The 21,373-nt window shown below is 36.9% G+C and overlaps 1 protein-coding gene across 1 annotated transcript; it reads right to left on the bottom strand.

Annotated features, from left to right (window-relative positions):
* Positions 1 to 4,626: 4,626 nt before the first annotated feature.
* LOC311192785 (heparan sulfate glucosamine 3-O-sulfotransferase 1-like) lies at positions 4,627 to 5,556 on the bottom strand (the record flags this gene model as incomplete). The annotated part of the gene is made up of 1 exon (XM_084265377.1): positions 4,627 to 5,556. The coding sequence occupies one exon, from the start codon at positions 5,554 to 5,556 to the stop codon at positions 4,627 to 4,629; it is 930 nt and encodes a 309-aa protein (XP_084121503.1).
* Positions 5,557 to 21,373: the final 15,817 nt, after the last annotated feature.

The following is a 21,373-nucleotide window of genomic DNA, read 5'->3' as shown; positions in this document are numbered from 1 at the left end:
AATTTTTTTGGTCCAGCTCATGAAAGTATCTGAATTGACAAAGGCAATAAGCAAACTTGCTGGAAACAACCCAATTTTAAAATTTCTTTTTGATGTGCTCTTGAAATGTGCACAAGGACTGAAAACCCTGTATGCAGATGTGCTTCCCTACAGCAGTCAATCTAATCTTTCTTTGATGTGTTTTATAGGATTATCTATTGGCTTTGTATCAAAATGACATGGAATGAATCGATGTTGTGCAGCAGCATGCAAGCGTATGCCCTCTGTAAAGGTCTTCACAATATTGCCTCTGCTCTTACAGGTAAGTAAGGGTATGTATGTAAGCTGTCCTTGCTCTCACAAATATCTCTGCTCTTGCAGGTATACCTTAAGAGGAACTGCAAATGCTCTGCCAGGGCTAAGCTGTGAAAGACAAGAGCAGAAGTCAGTCCAAGGCCTTTGAGCAGCTAGACACAGGGGATACAGTGCAAAAATCCAAGCTGCTTCCTAGTGAAGTGATGGGGGTGAGTGCAATAGAAGGACCTCTTGGTTTTCTTCCCATTAGTTAAGAATGTTTAAATTTTTACTCTTTTGGTACTCTTAAATTTCCCATTGCTTTTTTTTTTTTCCTGCTGTACTATAGGTAATCTATATAGTTTGTATTAGAAACACTATTATTAGATTTATCTGGGTATTAGGTGTGAAGGGGCTGCTTATTCTAGAAAAGGCTCAACCGATCCTGTTACAGCAGCAGTTGCTCTATTGCTAATTCTCAGTGATAATAGATCAAAGCAACTGTAACTATGGCATTTTATCTAAAAAAGGAAAGGAACGGTATTTAAAATGAACATCTAATATTTGTGGGATGCAAAACAACATCAAATAGCTGCTCTAATCATCATAAATTCCATAGTATTCTAACACACAATTATGTCATATCATCAATTATATCATATATCATCTGTTTCAGATGCTTCCCAAAACCTTTGGAAAACTGCATGATCTCTTTCAGCAACCTCCCCAGATGAAATTTATTTCTGCAAACACCTCTTTAGTATCAGATAATGAGATGCAAGTCCTTTGATAACTGATTTGGAGAAGAATACTTGAAGTTTTATATCAATAGTACAAGAATTTCTTAGGAACTTCTAATTTCTTAAATCGAGCGCTGTCTTGTTAACGACATCTTTAAACTGTTTGTGAACCTTGAGTTCTGTCCAAAATTTGACTAGTTTTGAATTCCAAAAACTGAGTACATTTTATTTCAATATTTCAAAATTATGGCTGAATGAATTGTCTATTAGGTTGATCTGATTCCCCTCCAGAGGATGAGGAAGGAGTGTTCCCTTTTGAAGACATTAAGAATGGAGGAAGTTAGGACTGCATGAGATAATATTTTTCAGACCACAAAATGAGAAACTGAAACTTTTGTAATGTTAAATTACAGTGTACCATATTGATTGAAATCTGTTATGTAGAGGTTAAGTCGCATCTTTGTAGACCATCTACTGAAACAAAACTTCAGATGAGAATATTATGTAAAACCAAACCAACCAACTCCTCATCCAAATTATACCATGCATAATTGATGTCTCCTGGCATTAGTAAACTCTAAAATGATTGTTGAATTAATGCCATCCATTCCTTCCCAAAAATGCTGAACAGGAATTATGAGTGCTAACAAATCCAGTAGATATATGCATCACTAATCCATACAGATCAGCTCTCCTTGAAATGTAAATTCCAGAAAGGGACCTGCACTTTCAAAGATGCATACAGCTTCCGCCAACTGGTGTTCCTGCATTCAACTCATTTAAAGATTAGCTGTAAACTTCAGAGAAGAAAGAGAAGAATTTGACGCCTGCAAGCGTAAATATAGTAAGACATTAGATTTCTTTTTATTTTTTTCTTGAAAGCCTATGAAATTGAATGTGACATACAGGCATGTGAACTCTTCCATTACTGGAAACTACCTGAAACCTTTGTTCAAGTATCCATTGTTTTCAAATTAGTTTCTTGCAAAAAACCCCAACCAAAACCCCATAACAAAAATCCAACCCCCACCCCAAAATACCCCCCCTCCAAAAAAAAACCCAATCCAACAACCCAGAAAAAACCCCAACACAACCTTGTTCAATACTGTTAAATAGAGTAATCATTGAAAAGAAGCAAAACAAGAAGAATATGCAAAGTTTTGGAATGTATGAGAAACAGCAATGTAGAAAGAAAAACTACAATCTGTGACATAAACTGCTGGCGTGTTGCTATCTTCAATACTGTGTTTCTGCAATTAGTGGACTGGATGAGTTCCATTCATCACTAAGATTGTGTTGGTCAGAAAGACCAGGGTATGTTAAACACCATGGTGAACCTGGATTTGAGGCTTCTGTTATCAGATAAAATGCTGTGCCCACAGAATGCAAAGTGCCAGTCCAATATAAAATCACCCTACTGATTCAGAGTTCAGATTTTTTCCAGGCTGAATTTTTGCTTAACAAATGAAAAATAAGGTGTTAGACTGCACAGCTGTAGCTATTAGCCTGCCTACCCAATGTCCTTGTAAAGATGGTATAATATCAGCATAAACACCTTGTTCTTCAGCTAATTTGAAAGACAGGCATTTGTATTTTAACATCTGATTCAGATCAACTTTGTACTTCTGAGAAGTGCCCTGATCTGATTGATACTAATGATTAAGAAGCCACAATCTCAGAAAAGGTGGAAGAAATAAATAACAATTTGGGCCATCTGTAGAAATCAGGTAAGTGGTGACTAATAGTACTTCAGAAAGATACTTTCAGAGGTTGTTATATGCTAATGCAAAATAAATATAATTTTATCATATATACACATACAAGCAGCAGAAGAGATAAGGAATAAGATTTATTATATAATTTTTAACATTTTACATTTATTGAGGGAATATTTGATGAAGGCTATTTCCACATATTCTGGCTGGGTCTGATTCTGTCCAGCTTCAGAGGAATACTGCTACTTGCCTAAATATACTACTTAGATGTATGCTCCCCTCATCAAAGCCTAAAAATGAGTGCTGCAATACGTACCTTCTAGCCTGTGAAGTGGAAGACTGAATCCCACGTTAGGCACATAAACTCCTATAGGCTGTGCAGTGGCTTAGACAGGTCACAGAGTCAGGACCCTCACCAGTGTTTGGTGGAGTTTGATGCTGTGATGCTCAGAGTGGGTCCACACAGTTACAGCTCCCCAGTGGCCTGAGCAGCCTGAAGAGGAATGCACTTAATCATGCTTTTACGGGGGGGGGGTGGGGGGGGGGGGGGGGCCACTAGAGTTTCTTGATTGCAAGGTACAATTTCAGACAAGCACATCTCCACTTGTAGTTCTATCTGGCACCATATTTAAGATTTCAAGTTGACTTTCTTCTTTGGTATTTATATATAATAACATCTTTACATGAAAAAGGAGAACAGACCAGCACGATACTGTCAACCAACAACCACAAAAGAATTAAAAAGTTTATAATGGAGGGTATAGATGAGTGTGGGTTTTGTATATAATCTGAGTCTGTCATCCTTAGCATACTAAACACTGTGTCTGAGATATACAGTATAACTAGAGGTTATTTTAACTTTGAGAACATCCGGTGACCTGCATTAGAAATGACAAAATAAAAATGCTCCAAGCTTTGGAGGGCAAGCAAGTTTTTTTTTTAACTACCAAAGAGCCAATGGAGATATGTAAACTAAAGCCAGGAGAGCAACAGAATAACTAGTCACAGAATACAGACATGATTAAAATGGTAGTACTAATGAAGAGCTTTTCCATTCAAGAGCAAAATGATTTAATTTATAGTATCAAATATTTGTACAGTTGCTGATATTAATAATAGTTTTGCATATTTTTTTAATGTACAGAATAGCAGTGTAAATTGAGGTTGCCTGGGATATGTTCATTGCTTTATATTCAGAACTCTCACTTAAAGCTTCTTCAAATAGTTGATATTGTTACTTTGGAGATTTCTTTTAAATTTATTTTTTTGCAAACCCAAGATAGGAAGAAGTGTGTAGTTTAATAGTAATGATGTACAGACAGGGAGCTTCTAGTTCACCTACTCAAATCACAGGTGAAATAGATTCCTTTTATTAAGAACTTTGGCATGTTAACATAGGATGAATTATTTATTGGAGCCACTATGTATGCCCCTGTTTTAACATACAATTTAATGTATTGTATGAAAAATTCTATAAATCAACACCACTATCGTTGTGCATGATATAAAAAATACTAACAACAAAAAATACAGAACAGTTAGAATAATACCATTTTGAAGAGCTACATTTTTTTTACACTATTTGAAGCAGTCATTTTTCCAAAACAGCACAAATCTTGTAACAGGTAAAGAGCTGAAATGAGTCTGCTCAAGTTAATGTATTTGCATGATGAGAGAAAGAAGATCAGAGCATGACTCACAGCAATAATACAAATACGTGAAACTTCTTTTTCCCCAACAGAAAGGGTACCGTTTCCATGAGTTACCAGATGCCTTATTCCAGTGAAGTTTATCACCAGTATGTTAAGTTCTCACAATACAAATCTCTACAGTTTAGAAAGATATGTCTGGAAGAGTTTGTTTCAGGCCCTTTTTAAGAAATATTGACTCCAAATGTATTAATGCCAGTCGAAGGAATGATTAACCATTCTGTAAAATTTTGCATTGTGCTCTCTGAAGTAAGAATACAGTTGCTCTAAAACAGTGTTGTTAACAAGAGGATGAGGACGCCCTTTGGATTCATGTAAACATCTCTCCCTTCCATCACTTCTAATGCAGTAGAATCCCTTGGTTTGATTGAAATAAAAATTCGAAGACATAATTCGGGAAGGAAGGTTTAGAAATCTTTCAACTTTTTGTAATTCAGGAAGAGGGTCTTTGATTAAAGTGTTGCCATCCACAATGTGAATCTGATCCAAACTGAAATGCTTAAGCCACTTTTCCATATGAACATCATACAAACTTCTCTGAATAGCTTTGTATTTGGTATTAAGTGCTCCATTCTTAATAACAATATCTTCAAAAAGCTGAACAGGCTTGTGGCTTTCTACTCTGTTGTAATATACTTGGGTATAGTCAGATATAACTCTCTCAGTGGGATCTCTTAGAATGAGCAGCAGTTTAATGGAGCTATTCATGTCATGAATTCTTTCCGGAGCCTGTGGTGATGTAAAATAGCCTGGTGTTTTCTCAATTGTAATTTGATTTCCATAAGAAAATGGCATCAGACTTCTATACCAGTCTATTCCTTTCACATAATTTTCATCCCAGTCAAAGAAGTGGACTTCTGTAGCTGCAACCACAATATTAGGATGAATATCCAACATTTCCAGCAAAGCCCTTGTGCCTCCCTTACGAACTCCAATGATGATTGTCTGAGGTATTTGCCGGCTTGTGCCAGGAGGTCTCACCTGTGCTGAGTAATGTTCACTTTTATTGCTGAATAATCCTACTTGCGACTTCAGTGTTTCCAACAGTGCCCCATTCTCAACAGGAGCACCCTGAGCATGAGTCAGCAGAAGATAAGCTGACATCAGTAGGCAGGCCATGTGGAGAGGAATAATTAGTTCAAGACAATGTTGTGCTTGACTACTGAATGAATAGATAAGTCCCCTCTTGAGTTGGTTGGCAGAAGCTGTGGCAAACAGAGAGCAAGTTTCTGAAGCATCTACAAAATAAAAGAAGACAAATCAGTATTTCTAAACCCAGCACCACTTGGAAATTCAACTCACAATTCAATTCACAAATCTAATCTGTGATCAAAACAGAAAACTTAATCTAAAGCTATTTATTTTCCCTATTTTGGAAGAAAAATAACAACAATAAAAACCCCATGGTTTGTTTTTTTTTCTCCTTTGCCATAAGTGACCAATGATGGATACTAACCCTTCAAAAACTTGTATTTCCTCTAAGCAGAACACTAGGATTGTTTACCTGGCTTTAAATTCCCAGCCATTATTTGCTTGCTTTGATTTCCCTAGTCTTCTTCCATGTGCACTATATACTTCTCTTGCCATATATACTGTACCAAATGTGATATTAATAATAATTCCAAAAAGTTTTTGAATATTAACACCTTTCCCCAAATTACCTCTCAGAGTAGTATATCCATTTCTAAATAATAGCACTGGACAGTGGTGCATCCATTTGCTTTGAAAACAAAGCACAGGTATCGGCACAATTCTGGAACATGAGCCCTTTAGAGTAGAAAATTAATAGTGTGGTAAAGCAAGAGTGAGGTGTCTGAGCTGGATCAGTGTAGGAAAAATAAATGAGCATGGGTAGAATCTTTGCAAGTCTCCTGGTACTGTGAAGCATAGCCACTTAAGTGCTGGGAAACACTGGCCTTCAAATAATACTCTACAGCTCCTCCAAAGCTCTGAGTAAGACATACCTAGGTGCTTTCTGGGCACCTAAAACATTTGCAGGTGTCCTGGTTTTGGTCAGGGTGGAGTTAACTTCATTTGTAGCAGCGGGTGGGATGCTGTGTTTGAGAGTTAAAATGAAAGCAGTGCTGATAACACCCTGATGGTTTTAGTTGCTTTCAGAAAGTCAAGGACTTTCTCAGCTCTTCATATTTCTCTGTTCATGAGAAAGGAGGGGTGAAGCCAGGACAGGTGACCCAAACGGGCCAAAGAGAGTATTCCATGCCAATTACATCCTGCTCAGTACAACGGGGGGGGGGGCTGATGGGAGGAAGAGCAGGGGCGCTTCGGGGACGCGCGGTTTCGGGGGACGGTCGGGTTCCAGGACGGCTCTGGGTGGCACGGCCTGAGCTGTGGGTTCTGTGAGAAGCTGCATTGTGTATCAACAGCTTTATATATTTTTTGCTCTAAAGTCCTGTTAGCATTGTTATATTGTATCTTTCTGTTATCTTAGTAAACTATCCTTATCCCAACCCACGGGCTTTTGGTTTCTTGGTTTTGGGGTTGTTATTTGCCCCTTCCTTTTCCCTTCCCTTGCCTCTCAACCCCCCCTTCTCTCTTCCCCTGCTCTTTTCCTTTAAGGAGCAGGCAGCTGCGTGGATCTCGTCTCTCAGCCGGGGTAAAACCATGACAGCAGGGAAGGAAGTCTGGTTGGGGCTGGATACCTTCTTTTTCTTAATCCACATAGCTATGTTGCTGCATTTTCTATGGACCAAAGTATTAGTAACATTTTTTGTAAACAATTATGTGAGTTTAATCAGTTTGCAATTAATTACTTGTTTTATAGAGTGAAAAATTGTTAGAGTCATTGCTAGTGAAAAATCCTTACCCTGGAAATACTACCAGAAATAATCAAATTCAGAATGTGCTGAAAACCTGGTGCCTAAGTAGACCAAAATCGCCTTTGGGAGCAATTCTATCAGAACAACATTCCAGCTTCACCCTAAGATATTTTATTGATTGTGATGGAGTTCTAAGATGTTAGATTCTGTGGTTAGAATTGCTACACAAATGTAGAGGTTTTAAAGATGCTTTGTCAAATATAATTGGAGTGTTAGTTGAATAATTTTTGTATTGCTTTTCTGCCTTTATGCAATTAACTGCAATTTTAAGAAGATATTAACTGCTTTTTATAATGAAAACAATATATTTTACATTGCTGTACTGCACACTCTTTGAATCTCAGAGTATTCCGAAGAAATTAACCCCATGATACATCATCAGATTTATAGAGCCTTATTACATGGGGTTTTTTTTTCCTATTATTTGTTAGTGTTGGTGTTGCTTAGGAACATAAGGAACATCAACAGAGATGATACTTATTAAGCAGAAATGAAGCTCAGAAAGAAATTTATGCCACAGAGAGGGCTAATTAAGTAAATAATACCTTGGGCTTTTGTTTGTTTTACTTTTTTAAAACCTCAGACTAGACTGCAGAAGCTGGCTGAAAAATCATTTTAATATTACAGAAATGTTCTAAAGACCCTTAACTGCTGTACTACATTGTAAAAAAAAAACCAAACCACCCTACCTTTTAAGCAGCTTATGATTTATCTTGCTTCAGGGTAAAGTATAACATCATAGGCTAAACCTAACTGTATTATTATTACTAATTTATAATATTACTAATTACTAGTAATACTCTCTCTGGCTGTAATGCTTTTCACTGAATTTCACAGCCCTTTGGGTTAATGAACTGTCTGCACCCTATTAAGGCACCGGTCTCACCTTACAGGAAATTTCAACTCACCAACCTATAGATCCAGTTCAGAAGTGCAAATGCTTTGGAAATGCAGGGTTAATGTGCTCTGCTCAAGGTCATATAGTTGGTGTATAGTCCAACCAAGAATAAAAACCTCGGGGCTTCCAATTCCCCTTCCAATTCCAACTCTGTGCCATTTCATGGCAGCCACTCACTTATACCTGGGTTACATGCTGAACTGAAAAGAGATTCCTCAACGTGTAAGATTCACCAACTCATGCCAACACCAAGATCAGACACTGAGTACAATTCAAACTGGCACATAAATTTGTAACAGCTCAACAATATCTCTGTAATTAAGAGCATCTCTATTGTTGACAATACAAAAGCTATGGCAGTCTAATTGTATTCACAACCAAGGTCATATAAAGTGAACTGTTTCAGAAATTTTTTAAAGAAAATCATACTGTGATGCTAGTTATGCCAATGTAAAGTATCCGTCTACAGGCTGGATTTATGTAATAAATAGTTCTAAATAACCACCACCACAACAATACATGTCCAAAAGTTTTCAAATACCTGAAATGAGGCCTTTTTGTTGCCTTTGGTAAAGGTAAGGCTCATTATAGCATAATAAATGCAAATCTGCACTCAGTATGGCTTCTACATTTTTGAAAAACAGGCAAATGAATAATCCAGTGCATATGGGATACATTGCTTAATAAAATCCACTACCAGTTTATTCAAATCCAATCAAGCAATGACTAATTCTATTAATTCTAAGCATTCAATGTTAGAAGTAATACAACCACCAACAGTCCTCTTCATAATACCTTAATTTTGCCTTATAGACTTGTATATGAAACAAAGTACATTTAAAACTACTTGGTACTTGTCCAATGGTTGAATAAAAAAAAGTATCCTCTTTATCACGAAGTGAAAGGAAACAAAATTCAGCTACATCTATCCACACAGGTCAGATACACCTAGACTGAGTTCAGGAGACAATGAGCACATTATTTCTGAGGGTGAAAAATACTTAAAATATTTAAAAAATTGTGAGTAGCCTGTAATTCCATTAACTTATCTTAGGTTTATATTAGAATGAGATCAGTTAGAAGTAGGTGCAATTGAATATGTTTACAGCTTTGTCCTAAAGACTTCAGTGAGATCTGGTTCACCAGAATCCCAAGTTAATTATTCTGTGGAAATAAAAACTGTGTGGAAGGACAGTTATCCCAGTGCATGATAAGCCTTTATCTTTGGATAGGGCACAAAAATAGTCTGCTACACATTTACTTTATATTCCATTGTCACACTAAGTGTAATAACTAAATAACATACTCATGATGTACATCAGGCTTTATCAAAACCTGTTAGGGGAGGTCAGTCAGTCTCCATGTATGTACACAGATGGGACATGCAGAACACCTCCCACCTGTAACCATGGAAGACTTCTGATGCAAACTGGAGAATGCAAGAATGGTTGAGTGTGAGTAAAATGTCATATTGGAGTTTTGTAATAGAGCGGCAAGTTGAGCTTGCTTACACAAGGAGTAGAGCAATAGGATGAACTAAAAGGAACGCAGATCCCAGACTCAAACAACAGAGCAGTTCATGCTGGTAAAGAACATTAACATTCCTGTATGCACTTAAGAATTTTGTTCACTTTCATTTTACTCAAACTGTGGACATATTTTTAATAGGGTGATGTACTAAAAATTCTTAAATGAGGCACAGCTCAAAGTCCACAATCCCACAGACTACCAAAATGCTGTCTTACTGTTCTAACAACTCTTCTGGAAATGAGAGTCCAAAGGTGTGTCATTAAGCATCACTATAAAACCACGTGTAATACCAAAGAAGGGTAAAATACATTAATATTTTAAAGTTCTAATATCAGCAGTGAATTTCTTTGGATGAAAATTTTCTAATGAGACTGCAGTTTTATAACAGCCAATAGTTACTACCTTACAGGAATAAAAAAAGGAATAAAAAATAGCTACTTGTTGAGTACAGATAGGAGCTGCAAAATAATGGTAACTGGCTGCAGGCTTCCCTTCTACCAGGTACACAGACTGCAACGGATAAAAAGTAAAGTTAAGAAAGGTTAGCATAGACATTAAAACCATTGGCAGGTGACAGGAATTTTGAAACAGATAGGAATTTTGAAAACCCTTTGCTTCCCTAAGGCTAGCATTATATTTTCTAATTCCCTTTTCTGATAACTCCAGATAGAAAATTGCCTGATGACAATATGACTGCAAATATATAGCAGTACCTTATATACAGTAATATATACAGTATAAATACACTAATATATTTCTGAGCTAAATAAACCTTCCTCTTCTGTAGCCTACACGTTTGTATTTTATGGCTTCTTTGAAAAACACCATACCCAAACCACCCACGTAACAATTACTGAAGTACAATTTCATAAAAACCTTTAGTATTAGTCCATAAAGTCCATAAGCATAGCTATAAATAGATATATAAATAAAAATCTGTTCCTATTAAGATGTAAAGTGCAGACAATGGTTAGATTAATACAGACAACAAGGCCAATTTTATATGTTTAATCACTTTACGTATCACATTGGCATATTTCAAATGGAATTGCATTATCATTTTGTTGAATTAAACTTACACACCTAATTGTTAATTACGTATCAGACAAAGATAAATTGAAGTAACAAAGACACCATGTCAGTTCTTCAGGCAAAGAATCAGTAACTGTGTAATTATAATGGTGCAAGATGTGACGATGTGCGGCTGATAAATAGCTATTGTGTATATTTCTACAGATCACACGAAGGTAAAACTTCAGCCTCTCTACCTCTGGTATAATGAACTGAGTATTATTCATTTTGCCACTCTCATTGTCACAAAGAACACCTTAATTCTCACTGATGTTTAGGAATTAAAATTAGAGTCTTTCAAAGGAAAATATTTCTCGGGGGGCCGGAGATGGCAACAGAGGCATTCGCTAGGGATGAGGACAGGTTTGCTCTCTGTTGTGCTGGGTTTGCCTGGGGTGGAGTTAACTTTTTTCACAGTCCCTAATAGGGGGCTCTGTTCCGGGTTTGCTGAAACAGTGTTGGTAACACAGGAGAGGTTCTCCTCCCCCTCTACTCTGCCCTAGGGAGCCTGCATCTGGAATATTGTGTCCAGCTCTGGGCCCCTCAGGTCAAGGACAGGGAACTACTTGAAATTTCGAGTCCAGTGCAGCACCACAAAGACCATTAAGGGGGTGGAACATCTTCCTTATGAGGAAAGGCTGAGGCAGCTGGGTCTCTTTAGCTTGGAGGAGACTGAGGGACAACCTCATTAATGCCTACAAATATGTAAAGGGCGAGAGGCAGGAGGATGGAGCCAGGCTGTTCTGGTTGATATCCAAGGGGTGCAAGCTGGAGCATGGGAGGTTCCATATGAACATAAGCAAAAAAATTTTAACTGTGAGGGTGACAGAGCACTAGAATAGACTGCCTGGAGAGGTTGTGTAGTCTCCTTCTCTGGAGACATTCAAAACCTACCTGGATGTGTTCCTGTGTGACCTAATCTAGGTGATCCTGCTCTGGTAGGGGGGTTGGACTAGATGATCTTTTGAGGTCCCTTCCAACCCCTGTCATTTTGTGATTCTGTGATGTTTTTGTTCCTGCTGAGCACTGCTCACATAGAGCCAAGGCCTTTTCTGCTTCTTACCTCACCCCACCATCGAGTAGGCTGGGTATGCAGAAGGAGTTGGGAGGGGACACATCTGGGACAGTTAGCTCCAACTGACCAAACAGACATTCCAAACCATATGACATCACTCTCAGCATATAAAGCTGGGGGAAGAAGAAGGGAGTGGAGGATATTTAAAGTGATGGTGTTTTTCTTCCCAAGTAACCATTACATGAGACTGAGCCCTGCTTTCCCAAAGATGACTGAACACTTGCCTGCTGATGGGAAGAGGGATGAATTCCTTGTCTTGCTTTGCTTGTGCACATAGCTTTTACTTTACCTGTTGAACTGTCTTTATCTCAACCCATGAGTTTTCTCACTTTTACTCTTCTGGCTGCCACCTAGGGTTAAACCACAACAGTTGAACAAAACAGCAAATCCTACAGGACATCCATGTCAAATAGGTGACCTTAGGACCTGCTATGCTCTACTGTAATAAGCACAGCTTCCTGGCATTAGAAAAATGAACCAAAACCATGAATCCCTGCTAATCTGAACTAGCGTTGATTCTAATACATTAGAGCTTCAAGGACTCCAAAATGGGAAGACTTTTGTCTCACAGGAGAGGGTTTTTTGTGTGGAATTCGTCAAGATTATATCTCACATTTTCTGCACTGCCTCAATGCAGGGTGAGTGCACTTCAGGCAGAGCTCACCAGACATGAGAAGCTACCTAAGAGAGCCAGGATTGACAAGTGAGAAGCTGGCCAGGGCAAGAAGCCACAAAGCAGAAGTGTTGTAGTCAAGGAGTCCCCGCCTTGAATGCTCTTCCTCAGTTAAGTACTTCAGCCAAGTCTGCTGAGCCAAGGTCAGTACTTTACCCTCTGTTTATAATATCTTTTCAGAGAACTTTTCCAAGGATCTGGCATTAGTCTCTAGGAAGTAGTTATATGATGCTGACTGATAAGAATTGCTGTATTGGGTCCTGTATAATTGCTGTATTTCCCCATTACACAAGACATGAAATAAACTAATTCTTCCCTTGGTAATATGTCCTACTATCCAACAAGCAGCAGACTGGAGACCTCCTAATGTCAAATTCAGATACTAAGAGAAGGACCCAACTTCTTAGCTTAGGAATATACCAAAAAGCACAGGCATAAATTGAGCTGAGAATTCACCACAATAAAAAAGCAGCTGCAAGGCTGACCTGGCCTTGTCAAGGGTGACTGAACAAAGTTTAAGAAATACTTCATTACTGTGTGTAACCAAAAGACTATTTATTTTTCTGACTACAGCTACTTAAGTAGTTGATATTTTTAATAGATTTTAGTTAACTTGTTTGTGAAAAATACTGAAAAATAAAAAAGCTCAGAAGCATTTTTTAATAAAAGATTGACTATGAACCAGACAATATATAGAAGCTGAAAACATAAGTCATCTAGACAATTGACCTAAGTCTGAAAATCTAGTTTTCAAATTGTGGGTACTGGCATTAGCTCTGATAAGAGACAAAATCAAGGTAAGGATTAGAGGCAAAAGGGCTGAGGGAATATCAACATTTTATTAAATAATAGGATTTGCAAAACTAGGAAACATACCCAGGCCATACTGAGTTTAGGTACACTGAGAGACTTTGGGCTTCAATGAATACAAAATTCTACAAAAAACCCCCCTCATACTCTACCTTTCCTTAAAGCAAAAGAACATTCAAAACTTGAAGTCAGAGACCAAAGAAAGCAACTGATGGATACAGAAAGTAGTAAAAAGGCAAAATTCTTTCTCACACCGGTAAGCAAATCCTTGTTAACAAAGGAGGTCAATATAATATCATAATACAGAACAGGCAAATACATTAGAAAGGAAACTTCTTCTTGAATGAATCCTCAATTAATACCTTCAAACACATATCCATTATGGAGTTATGTGCATGTTCAACCCAGCAGGCAGCTGCAGAGACACAGGAATAAAAGCAATTTGGGATGCGTTTGAAAATGTCTAATAACCAGAATGCTACACGGAAAATAGCCCAGTGTGCCAAACTCATGCCTCTTTGGCACTGCTCCTCAAGCAGTGAGTTTCAAAGATGACAGTCTGAAAACACAGAGTGAGCAAAAGGCAGTTTGCTTTCTGGCTATCATTGAAAAAGTAAAAATAAAATCCTTTGCTGCTTATCAGACCTGTTCCCACTGCCCAAGTAACATGTTAAAACACAGTAAAAGAATGTTTGCCACTCTGAAAAGTCTGAGAGTGGACAGCTACCACGAAACACTTCTTACGCTTGAGAGCTAACATGAAACATTTCTCATGCTTATCTCCAGGATTTCTGAGATTTCATAGGGGCCCTATCTGGCTGTATTTTGCACAGTTGGGAAACACAGAATTTAGAAAAGCTCTGCAGTCCCTGTCTTTCAAACTGTATGATGTAGAGCCTACTAAAAACACTAAAAAAACCCTTTAAAGCCTATTAAAACTTTATGATGTACAGCATATTTCAGATACACAAATATATGTCACAATCTGTTAAATTTCACTAGAAAACAGAGCAACTCTTTCTCTTTTCTCCAGTCCAGCCAGTTACTGTGACAACTTACCTGTGCAAAAACAATCTCTGCATCTACAAGCTTAAGATCTCCCCCAAAAAATCGCTTTCTGTGGTTGTGCTCTAAATTTGAAAGCCAGAGGAAAAAATACCTGCAGTACCACTGCATCAAATAGCATGACTGATTCAAGCAGAACGTGTTCCCTGCCATACTGCATCCCATAGCTCAGTGCTACTTTGCACCCAAATAAGCCTTCTGCACTATTAATTTAATGCTGCTTCACTTCAAATCAATTACAACTTCTCAGAAAGGCTCTTTGATGGCTGAGAGTGCCTACAGCAATTCTTTGGAGCCTTTAAGCTCTGTCTGTCAATACTCACTTAGTTCTTTAAGGTAAAATCATATTTATGAGCCATCACATACATTCAGGATCTGGACTTTAAGACTTCAAATTTAGATACCTGTGAGAAATGGTAAGGATTTGTCACTGAAACTCTGACCAGGACGAGCCACAGTTGATGTCATCAGACTGAGTCAGCACGGTTGATTCCCTCTGAGACTCAAATAACTGTGTTTTCTGGCTATGATAACAAATTCTATAATTATTACTTTTTTACTTGAAATTTTAGTATCATTTTGGAAAACGTGTTGCACCTTGGTTTCTCATAATCATATTTTAATATTTTAATATTTTTCTCCTTAAATCTGAATAGTAGTTAGCAAGGTGATAGAAACTCTTGGAACAGAGAACAGACAGAGGTAGGGAGGGGCTGTGATATATTTTAGTAATTAACTGCATAATTACATATTACAATTAAAGCAATAAAGTGTTAGAATGTTTGAGTCATTATCCTACCAGTGGGTAGTTGGTAGGGCACATGTACTTTAATTGATTGCAAAATTCCTGATTTCAGCTAGCCAAAAAGATGCAGTATGACAGCAGACTGGTCTTGCATTGCCACAACAGGACATTTCCCCAAGTATCAACAACTTAACATGGAATAAAGGCAAAAGGTACTTCCATTACCTTGCATTCTCTCTCTCCCTTTCAGTCTCCTTCCCTCTCAAATGAAGAACAACATTCCAGGGAAACAAGAAAGCAAAGCACAAAATTTTGTTATTTCAGTTCCAGACAGGCAAAAGACCTTTACTTTCTGTAGGAGGAGATGATTGATTTTGTGATCTATCTGCCATTGTCTACCCACAATTAATTTTTTTCTTACTGTATATCTTACAACCCACACATTCCATGCTGTTCCAGTACATTTAATTTTTCCTCAGGAAATTTAAAAAAGAAAAGTTGAGGATCATTCCTCACTTCCCTTTTACCTGCTCTCCATTACCACTAAAGCACTGTTAGATAAAGCAAGGATGTAGGTGTGATAGTTTTAAACGTAAACATCCTGTGCATCCCAATCGTTGTTTCTCTTGGACCATAAGCACACTCAGCAGCCCCTATGTGTGATGCAATTAAACACTATAAATTAATTGCCTCACTGTAAATTTTACATCTGTGTACATTATTCTTTCCATTCTGAGCTTTTCAAGGACCAAGCCATGATTTCCAAATCAGACTGCCTAAAAGCACATACAATCAGAAAGACTTTCTGCTGCCATTACTCACACCGAATAGGGCTTTACTTCATTAATAAAATGGAGTTGGGTACTGCTGAATGCAAGACTAGAGAATCTTAAATCCTTATGTAAATGGTGGTGTAATATTCAAAGATGCTGAGCATCTGAAGCTTTTGTACCTCTAGGATAGCTGAGAACTCCACCGAAGGTCACCTCTTCTCAGACACTGATACATGTATTTCCCAAGTTTAAATTTTAAAAAAATCTCTCACAAACATGCAGGGATTTGGAAAGATTAACATGAAAATTAGTTTGGGTAAGAGGATCTCTCCTGAAATCCCAGAATTACTTGTCACAACCATCCTCCTATTCTCAGCTTTTAGTTTCTCACTGTTTGGTCATTGATACACAAAGTAGCCTGCAAAGCATAAAATACTATTTCCTCCTGGTCCAATTTGTGAAAAATGTAAACTTCGATTTAAAGCAACATCATGTTTAATTTTGTGGCAATAAAGGTTTTTTCTGCATTCTGATTATGAGTGTTCAGTCCACTTACCTTAAATATCTGCCCCCAGGGGAAAATAAATCTGGGTTTTAAATTTAATTTGTTACTATAAAATATGGAATAGTTCTTTCTGTTTATAGCATGCTAAAAAAGGTAATGCAAGTAAGCAGTGTAAGCTACCAGTTATTGATGCCAGCTTTTAAAGCAATGGTAATAGCTGTTCCTCTCAAGGGAGGACAGTATTTCTTCTAGAAACTATAAATTGTATATATTATTTTACATTTTTAATGCTGAATTTTCATTTTAGACTTGTAGTTTGACATTTCTTAGCTAAAATATTTTCACGCTCATGTCCCACTCATTCTTTACTGCATCTATCAATTTAAATACATCTCAAGAAAAAAAACCATTAATATTAAGAGCAGGTTGAATTTATTCCAGAACCTTTCTGTCCGAGGGATGGGGTGTGTCTGACATGGATGTACTTGGAAAGCTGTCACACCTACTTATAGCTTAAAGGGCATTATTGTCGAAAGAAAAAAATCACTTACTCTGAATTTATAGATAACAAACAGTTCAGAGCAAATTTTTGAGATCAGAATCATGATGTTACAATCAAACAACATTGAAGTGTCAGTGTGTGAGAAATAAGATGTTTGATTATTGAATATGAAAGTCTCAATTCTTATACTATGGAGCTTACCAAAATTATATAGGTAATTAGAGTAGCATATCAAAAACATTCATAAAGTGAAGCTATTTCCCCTGACATTTAAAAACAAAAGACTGATATAACTGTCAGTCACAGTCCAAGAATGTTTCAGAAACCAAGTTTCAGTCAAATTTAAAAGCAGCAGGAGAAATAAATCATGAAGTTCAACCTATTTCATAAAACATCATGGAGCTGCTGCCTTCTTAAGTATGCAAAAGAAATTGAATATGAAATATTTTAAATTGTAACATGTAACCAACTTCTACTAAAAGCACCACAAAGCTGGTAGTGAAAGAGGAAAGTAGAAGAGAAAGTGATAGAAATTTACAAATAGCAAAAATTAAGCATCTATAGGCAAAACCATGTTATTAATAATTTTAATGGCCAGAGTTAGGTTCCATATTTGTGGAAATACACAAACATATACAGCTCAAAGAGAAATAAAACCACAGGCAATAATAGAAAATAATGTAGTCAGATTTATGAATTTAAATTATTTGCATTGATGAGCAATGCAGCTGATGCAGTAAACTGTTGCAAACAGATAAATATGCATATACTAGAAACACAAAGACCTGTTCAAGTACAGACGAACTGAAGATACAGTTTTAAAGCTATGAACGATACTAAAAAAAAGGTCATGGTCATTGATATAAATTGGGAGAAATTACATTGAAAAAAATAATAAAAGGGAGGAGAACCGTGACACCCTAAAATTAAATCAAATTGTTCACACTACATCTCTGCTGCCTTTAACCTAACATGTATCCCTTTTTGCTGAGCAAAATTTTTACATGGTTTTATATTCCACTGGCCATGCAAGCTCAACAACACCAGGAAAAGAACAGGTTGACATACTCTACTTGACCTTTTGACAAAGTACTTCACTATTTGTTTCTGGGTAAAAAGCAAAAATTCCATGTGAATTGAAAAATAGCTCAGAAACCAAATTGAGGAATGTACAGGAAATCTTCAGCATCTGGTTATATGAGAACCTCGCACCATACATCTCTGCAGAAAAAGATACAGAGCTTGAGATTCTGAAAGGAGCCCAAGGGAGCTTCAGTTACTAATTCATTTGAAATCTGATTTTCAAATTAGAGATGGACACCTAGAGGTCCCTCAGAGTTCCCAGGAAGCCCTACCCTTAGGATTCTCTGTGAATCACTCAAAAAATTTCAATGAAAACTTCAGCTTGATGCACAGTAGTTGACAAAGGCAAGCACACTATTAGTATGCAAAAGCAGTGAGAGAAAATGCCAGCACAGTTTTAATGTATTTTGGTAAACTAACAGTTCTGAGTGACTAGGAACAGTGTGTTTCATTCTGGTCAGTCTCTCTAAAAAGTGAGTGGGAGCTTGAAGGTGGCTGTCAACGGAAGATTGCAAGCATAAATAATTTGTTAGTATAAAGAGAGAGAAAAATGCATCTTTTGACTTTCTCGTGAGTTTGTACTTTGACTGCTACATTAGATAAATGAACTAGGATAACCCTTGCTCATCCCCTTGCAAGTTCAGGAAAAACATTTCAGTGAAACAAAAAGGCAACAAAATTTTAACTGACAAATTTATATGCTCTGAACAATACACAATATAGGAGTGTCATTGCCACTAAATATTACTGAAGACCTATGTAATCCAAATTAAAAAAAGAACTATCAGCCAACAAAGAAAAATGACATTTTAAACTTGTTTATACAGTATTTAGTGTCTTAAATAATCTCTGTCTTTTTTATACCAGGAAGCCCATTTCCTGAATAACCACAATCTGCTGACACCCAGTCCAGTCTTGTTCTCCAGTGTGCTTGCACCCTTCCTTGCTCAGTGTCACCTCTATCTCCTCCATCACCCAGGTCATTAATAAAAGATACTGCATGTTATTTTTCTTATGCTTAAAAATGGTGTGGTCCAATCTAGCTTTCTGCCAGTAAGTACTGAGCTCTACAATGCAAGTCTCATTCAAGATGTATTAAAGATATAGGAATTAAATACAAGACAACAGTTTGTATGTGATTAGATGCAGAAAAAAAGATATGAATATATGCAGTGAGTAAATTAAAGTATAATTACCCATGAAAGTAACATACTTTCATGTAACAATAACAACAAAGAACTAGAAATGCTATCCCATTCATCTCAGTGGAGATGTTAATTTCAGATTAAGTCAAATTATAACAAACACACAAAAGAAGCAAAGCCAGCTCTCTCTCTCTGAAGCTACATGCAAATTGAAGCGTGCTTGCATCTTGGCAGCAGTTTTATCTAAAACATTTGTTAAGATCAATCTAAGAAAGGCTATACTTGGCCAGAACAAACTTGTCTTGGATTCCTTCTCTAGCAGTGGCAAACATGCAGTCATTTTTTCAAGTGTACTTTCATAGCCTCCAGTGAGTCTGAGTCTCAGAGGTACTCTGAGACAGAATTATTAGCTTTGTAGTCCTTAATGGGTAATATCAGTAACCAGTCTTATTACTTTCAGAATCAATGTCAACTCAGCTTATGGAAAGGAGTTCCATGGAATAATTCTATGAAACGTGAAAAAATACCTCCTTTGGTTTAACTCAAACATACCATCTACCAGTTTCTCATCCCAGTGTCCTTGGAGTAGAAGAATCAGTGAACAATCACTCATAATCTATTTACTTGCCACTCATGTTTTGATAAAATTGTCATACCCTCCTTCAATTTTCTTCTTCCCAGATTGAAAACTAATAGTTCTACTTGTTCCTTGCGTGAAAGATTTAATCATCCTTTACTCATCCTACTTATTCTTCTCTTTACCTTTTTAAGGTGCAAGTGCACCATTGTGACACTGCTTGTAATCATGACGTTCTCTGTTCTGTTTCTCTCTAAAACTTTCTAATATTCAATTTGCTTTGACTGCTACTATTTCCATAGCTCATGGTGAATACACGTCTGTGAATATATAATCTCACAGTGAAGTTTTTGAACATTAATTTTCAGTTGGAAGTCCACTTTTAGACACAAAAATACTTTCTATTTTTTTATTTATTTCTCCAGAGTAACTTAATATCACCTGAAAATTTGCTGTATAAAGACAGGCTAACCCTTCCTGGTGCACTTGAAATAATGCAAGTTTCATATCTTTAACAAATTGTTTTGTAAGCTATTTTTAGTCTACCCTGTTCTGGTTTTATGTTCTAATTGTGTTTTCTGTGTTTCTATTATCCTTGAATAATAGAATAACAGGCATGTCTTAATTTCTTATGTACTAATTTGTTAGTGCCTCCTTGTAAGGAGGTTTAGCCAAAATCTGAATTTTAGAATAGACTAAACATACAGATCTCTAAAATTAGAGATCTATCAAAGTAGCTAAATACATCCATTTAAGGTATAGTCATATGAATTAGAATAATTCAGTGGAACCTTTTTGCATTCTAGAGGTTTTTAAATTGGTACTCTGAGTCCAAGAGCAAAAACAAGCAGATGTTTCAAGATGCCATTATAGTGCTTTGGAAGTGGTCTAGATGAAAACATTCTGCACTTGTTTAGATTTGATGATGTTTTTGCCATAAACATGCTGTACTGTAAGCATATGATACAAACCCCACCTGCCAGTATGAATTATTTGCACTGAATTCCATAGCTTTGGAACAGTTTATAAGAATGGGTTAAATACCAGTGAATGATGACATAATGTTTTTATTCTTGAAATTTTAGTATTTGTTTGACTGCATCTTCTCTGAAATTGGGCTATGATGTTATGCACTGCTCATTTCAAACAGTTAAGCAAACACCTATTTACAGTAAAATGACACCTATCCTGTACCTTTATCCAATACTGTATGCACACCATGATCACTATCGCTCCAAATAACTTGCTTTGTATTCTCTGCATTTACCTTCATGGCTTCCCATTGCTTCCCCAACCACACTTTTCTCCTTTTGTACCCGCATTTTATTCCTCCCTTCTTTTTCAGTTCTCTCCCCACCTCCCAATCACATCTATCTTTGCCATTTTAATTACTTTTACAATGATCTACACCGATCTGCTCAACATAGTGTATTAGCAAATACAGTTTTCAGCTGAAATTCTCTGCACTTGGGTGCTTGCCCAAGGTGAATTTTAATTTTTTTTTTTTTTTAAATAGCAACTTACAGAGCTGAGCTGCTTCCAAGAGTGAAGCTTTGCAAAATCACATTGTTTCTTCAGGTTATAAAAAATATACAGCAACTGGCTCTTTGGGAAAGCTTAGTGTTGTTTTGTTAAACAAGGCTTTGT

Source organism: Gallinula chloropus (assembly GCF_964237585.1).
Source record: "Gallinula chloropus genome assembly, chromosome: 5".
Lineage (NCBI taxonomy): Eukaryota > Metazoa > Chordata > Aves > Gruiformes > Rallidae > Gallinula > Gallinula chloropus.
Note: the sequence above shows the minus strand (reverse complement) of the source record. Positions and strands in the feature narration are given on the sequence as shown.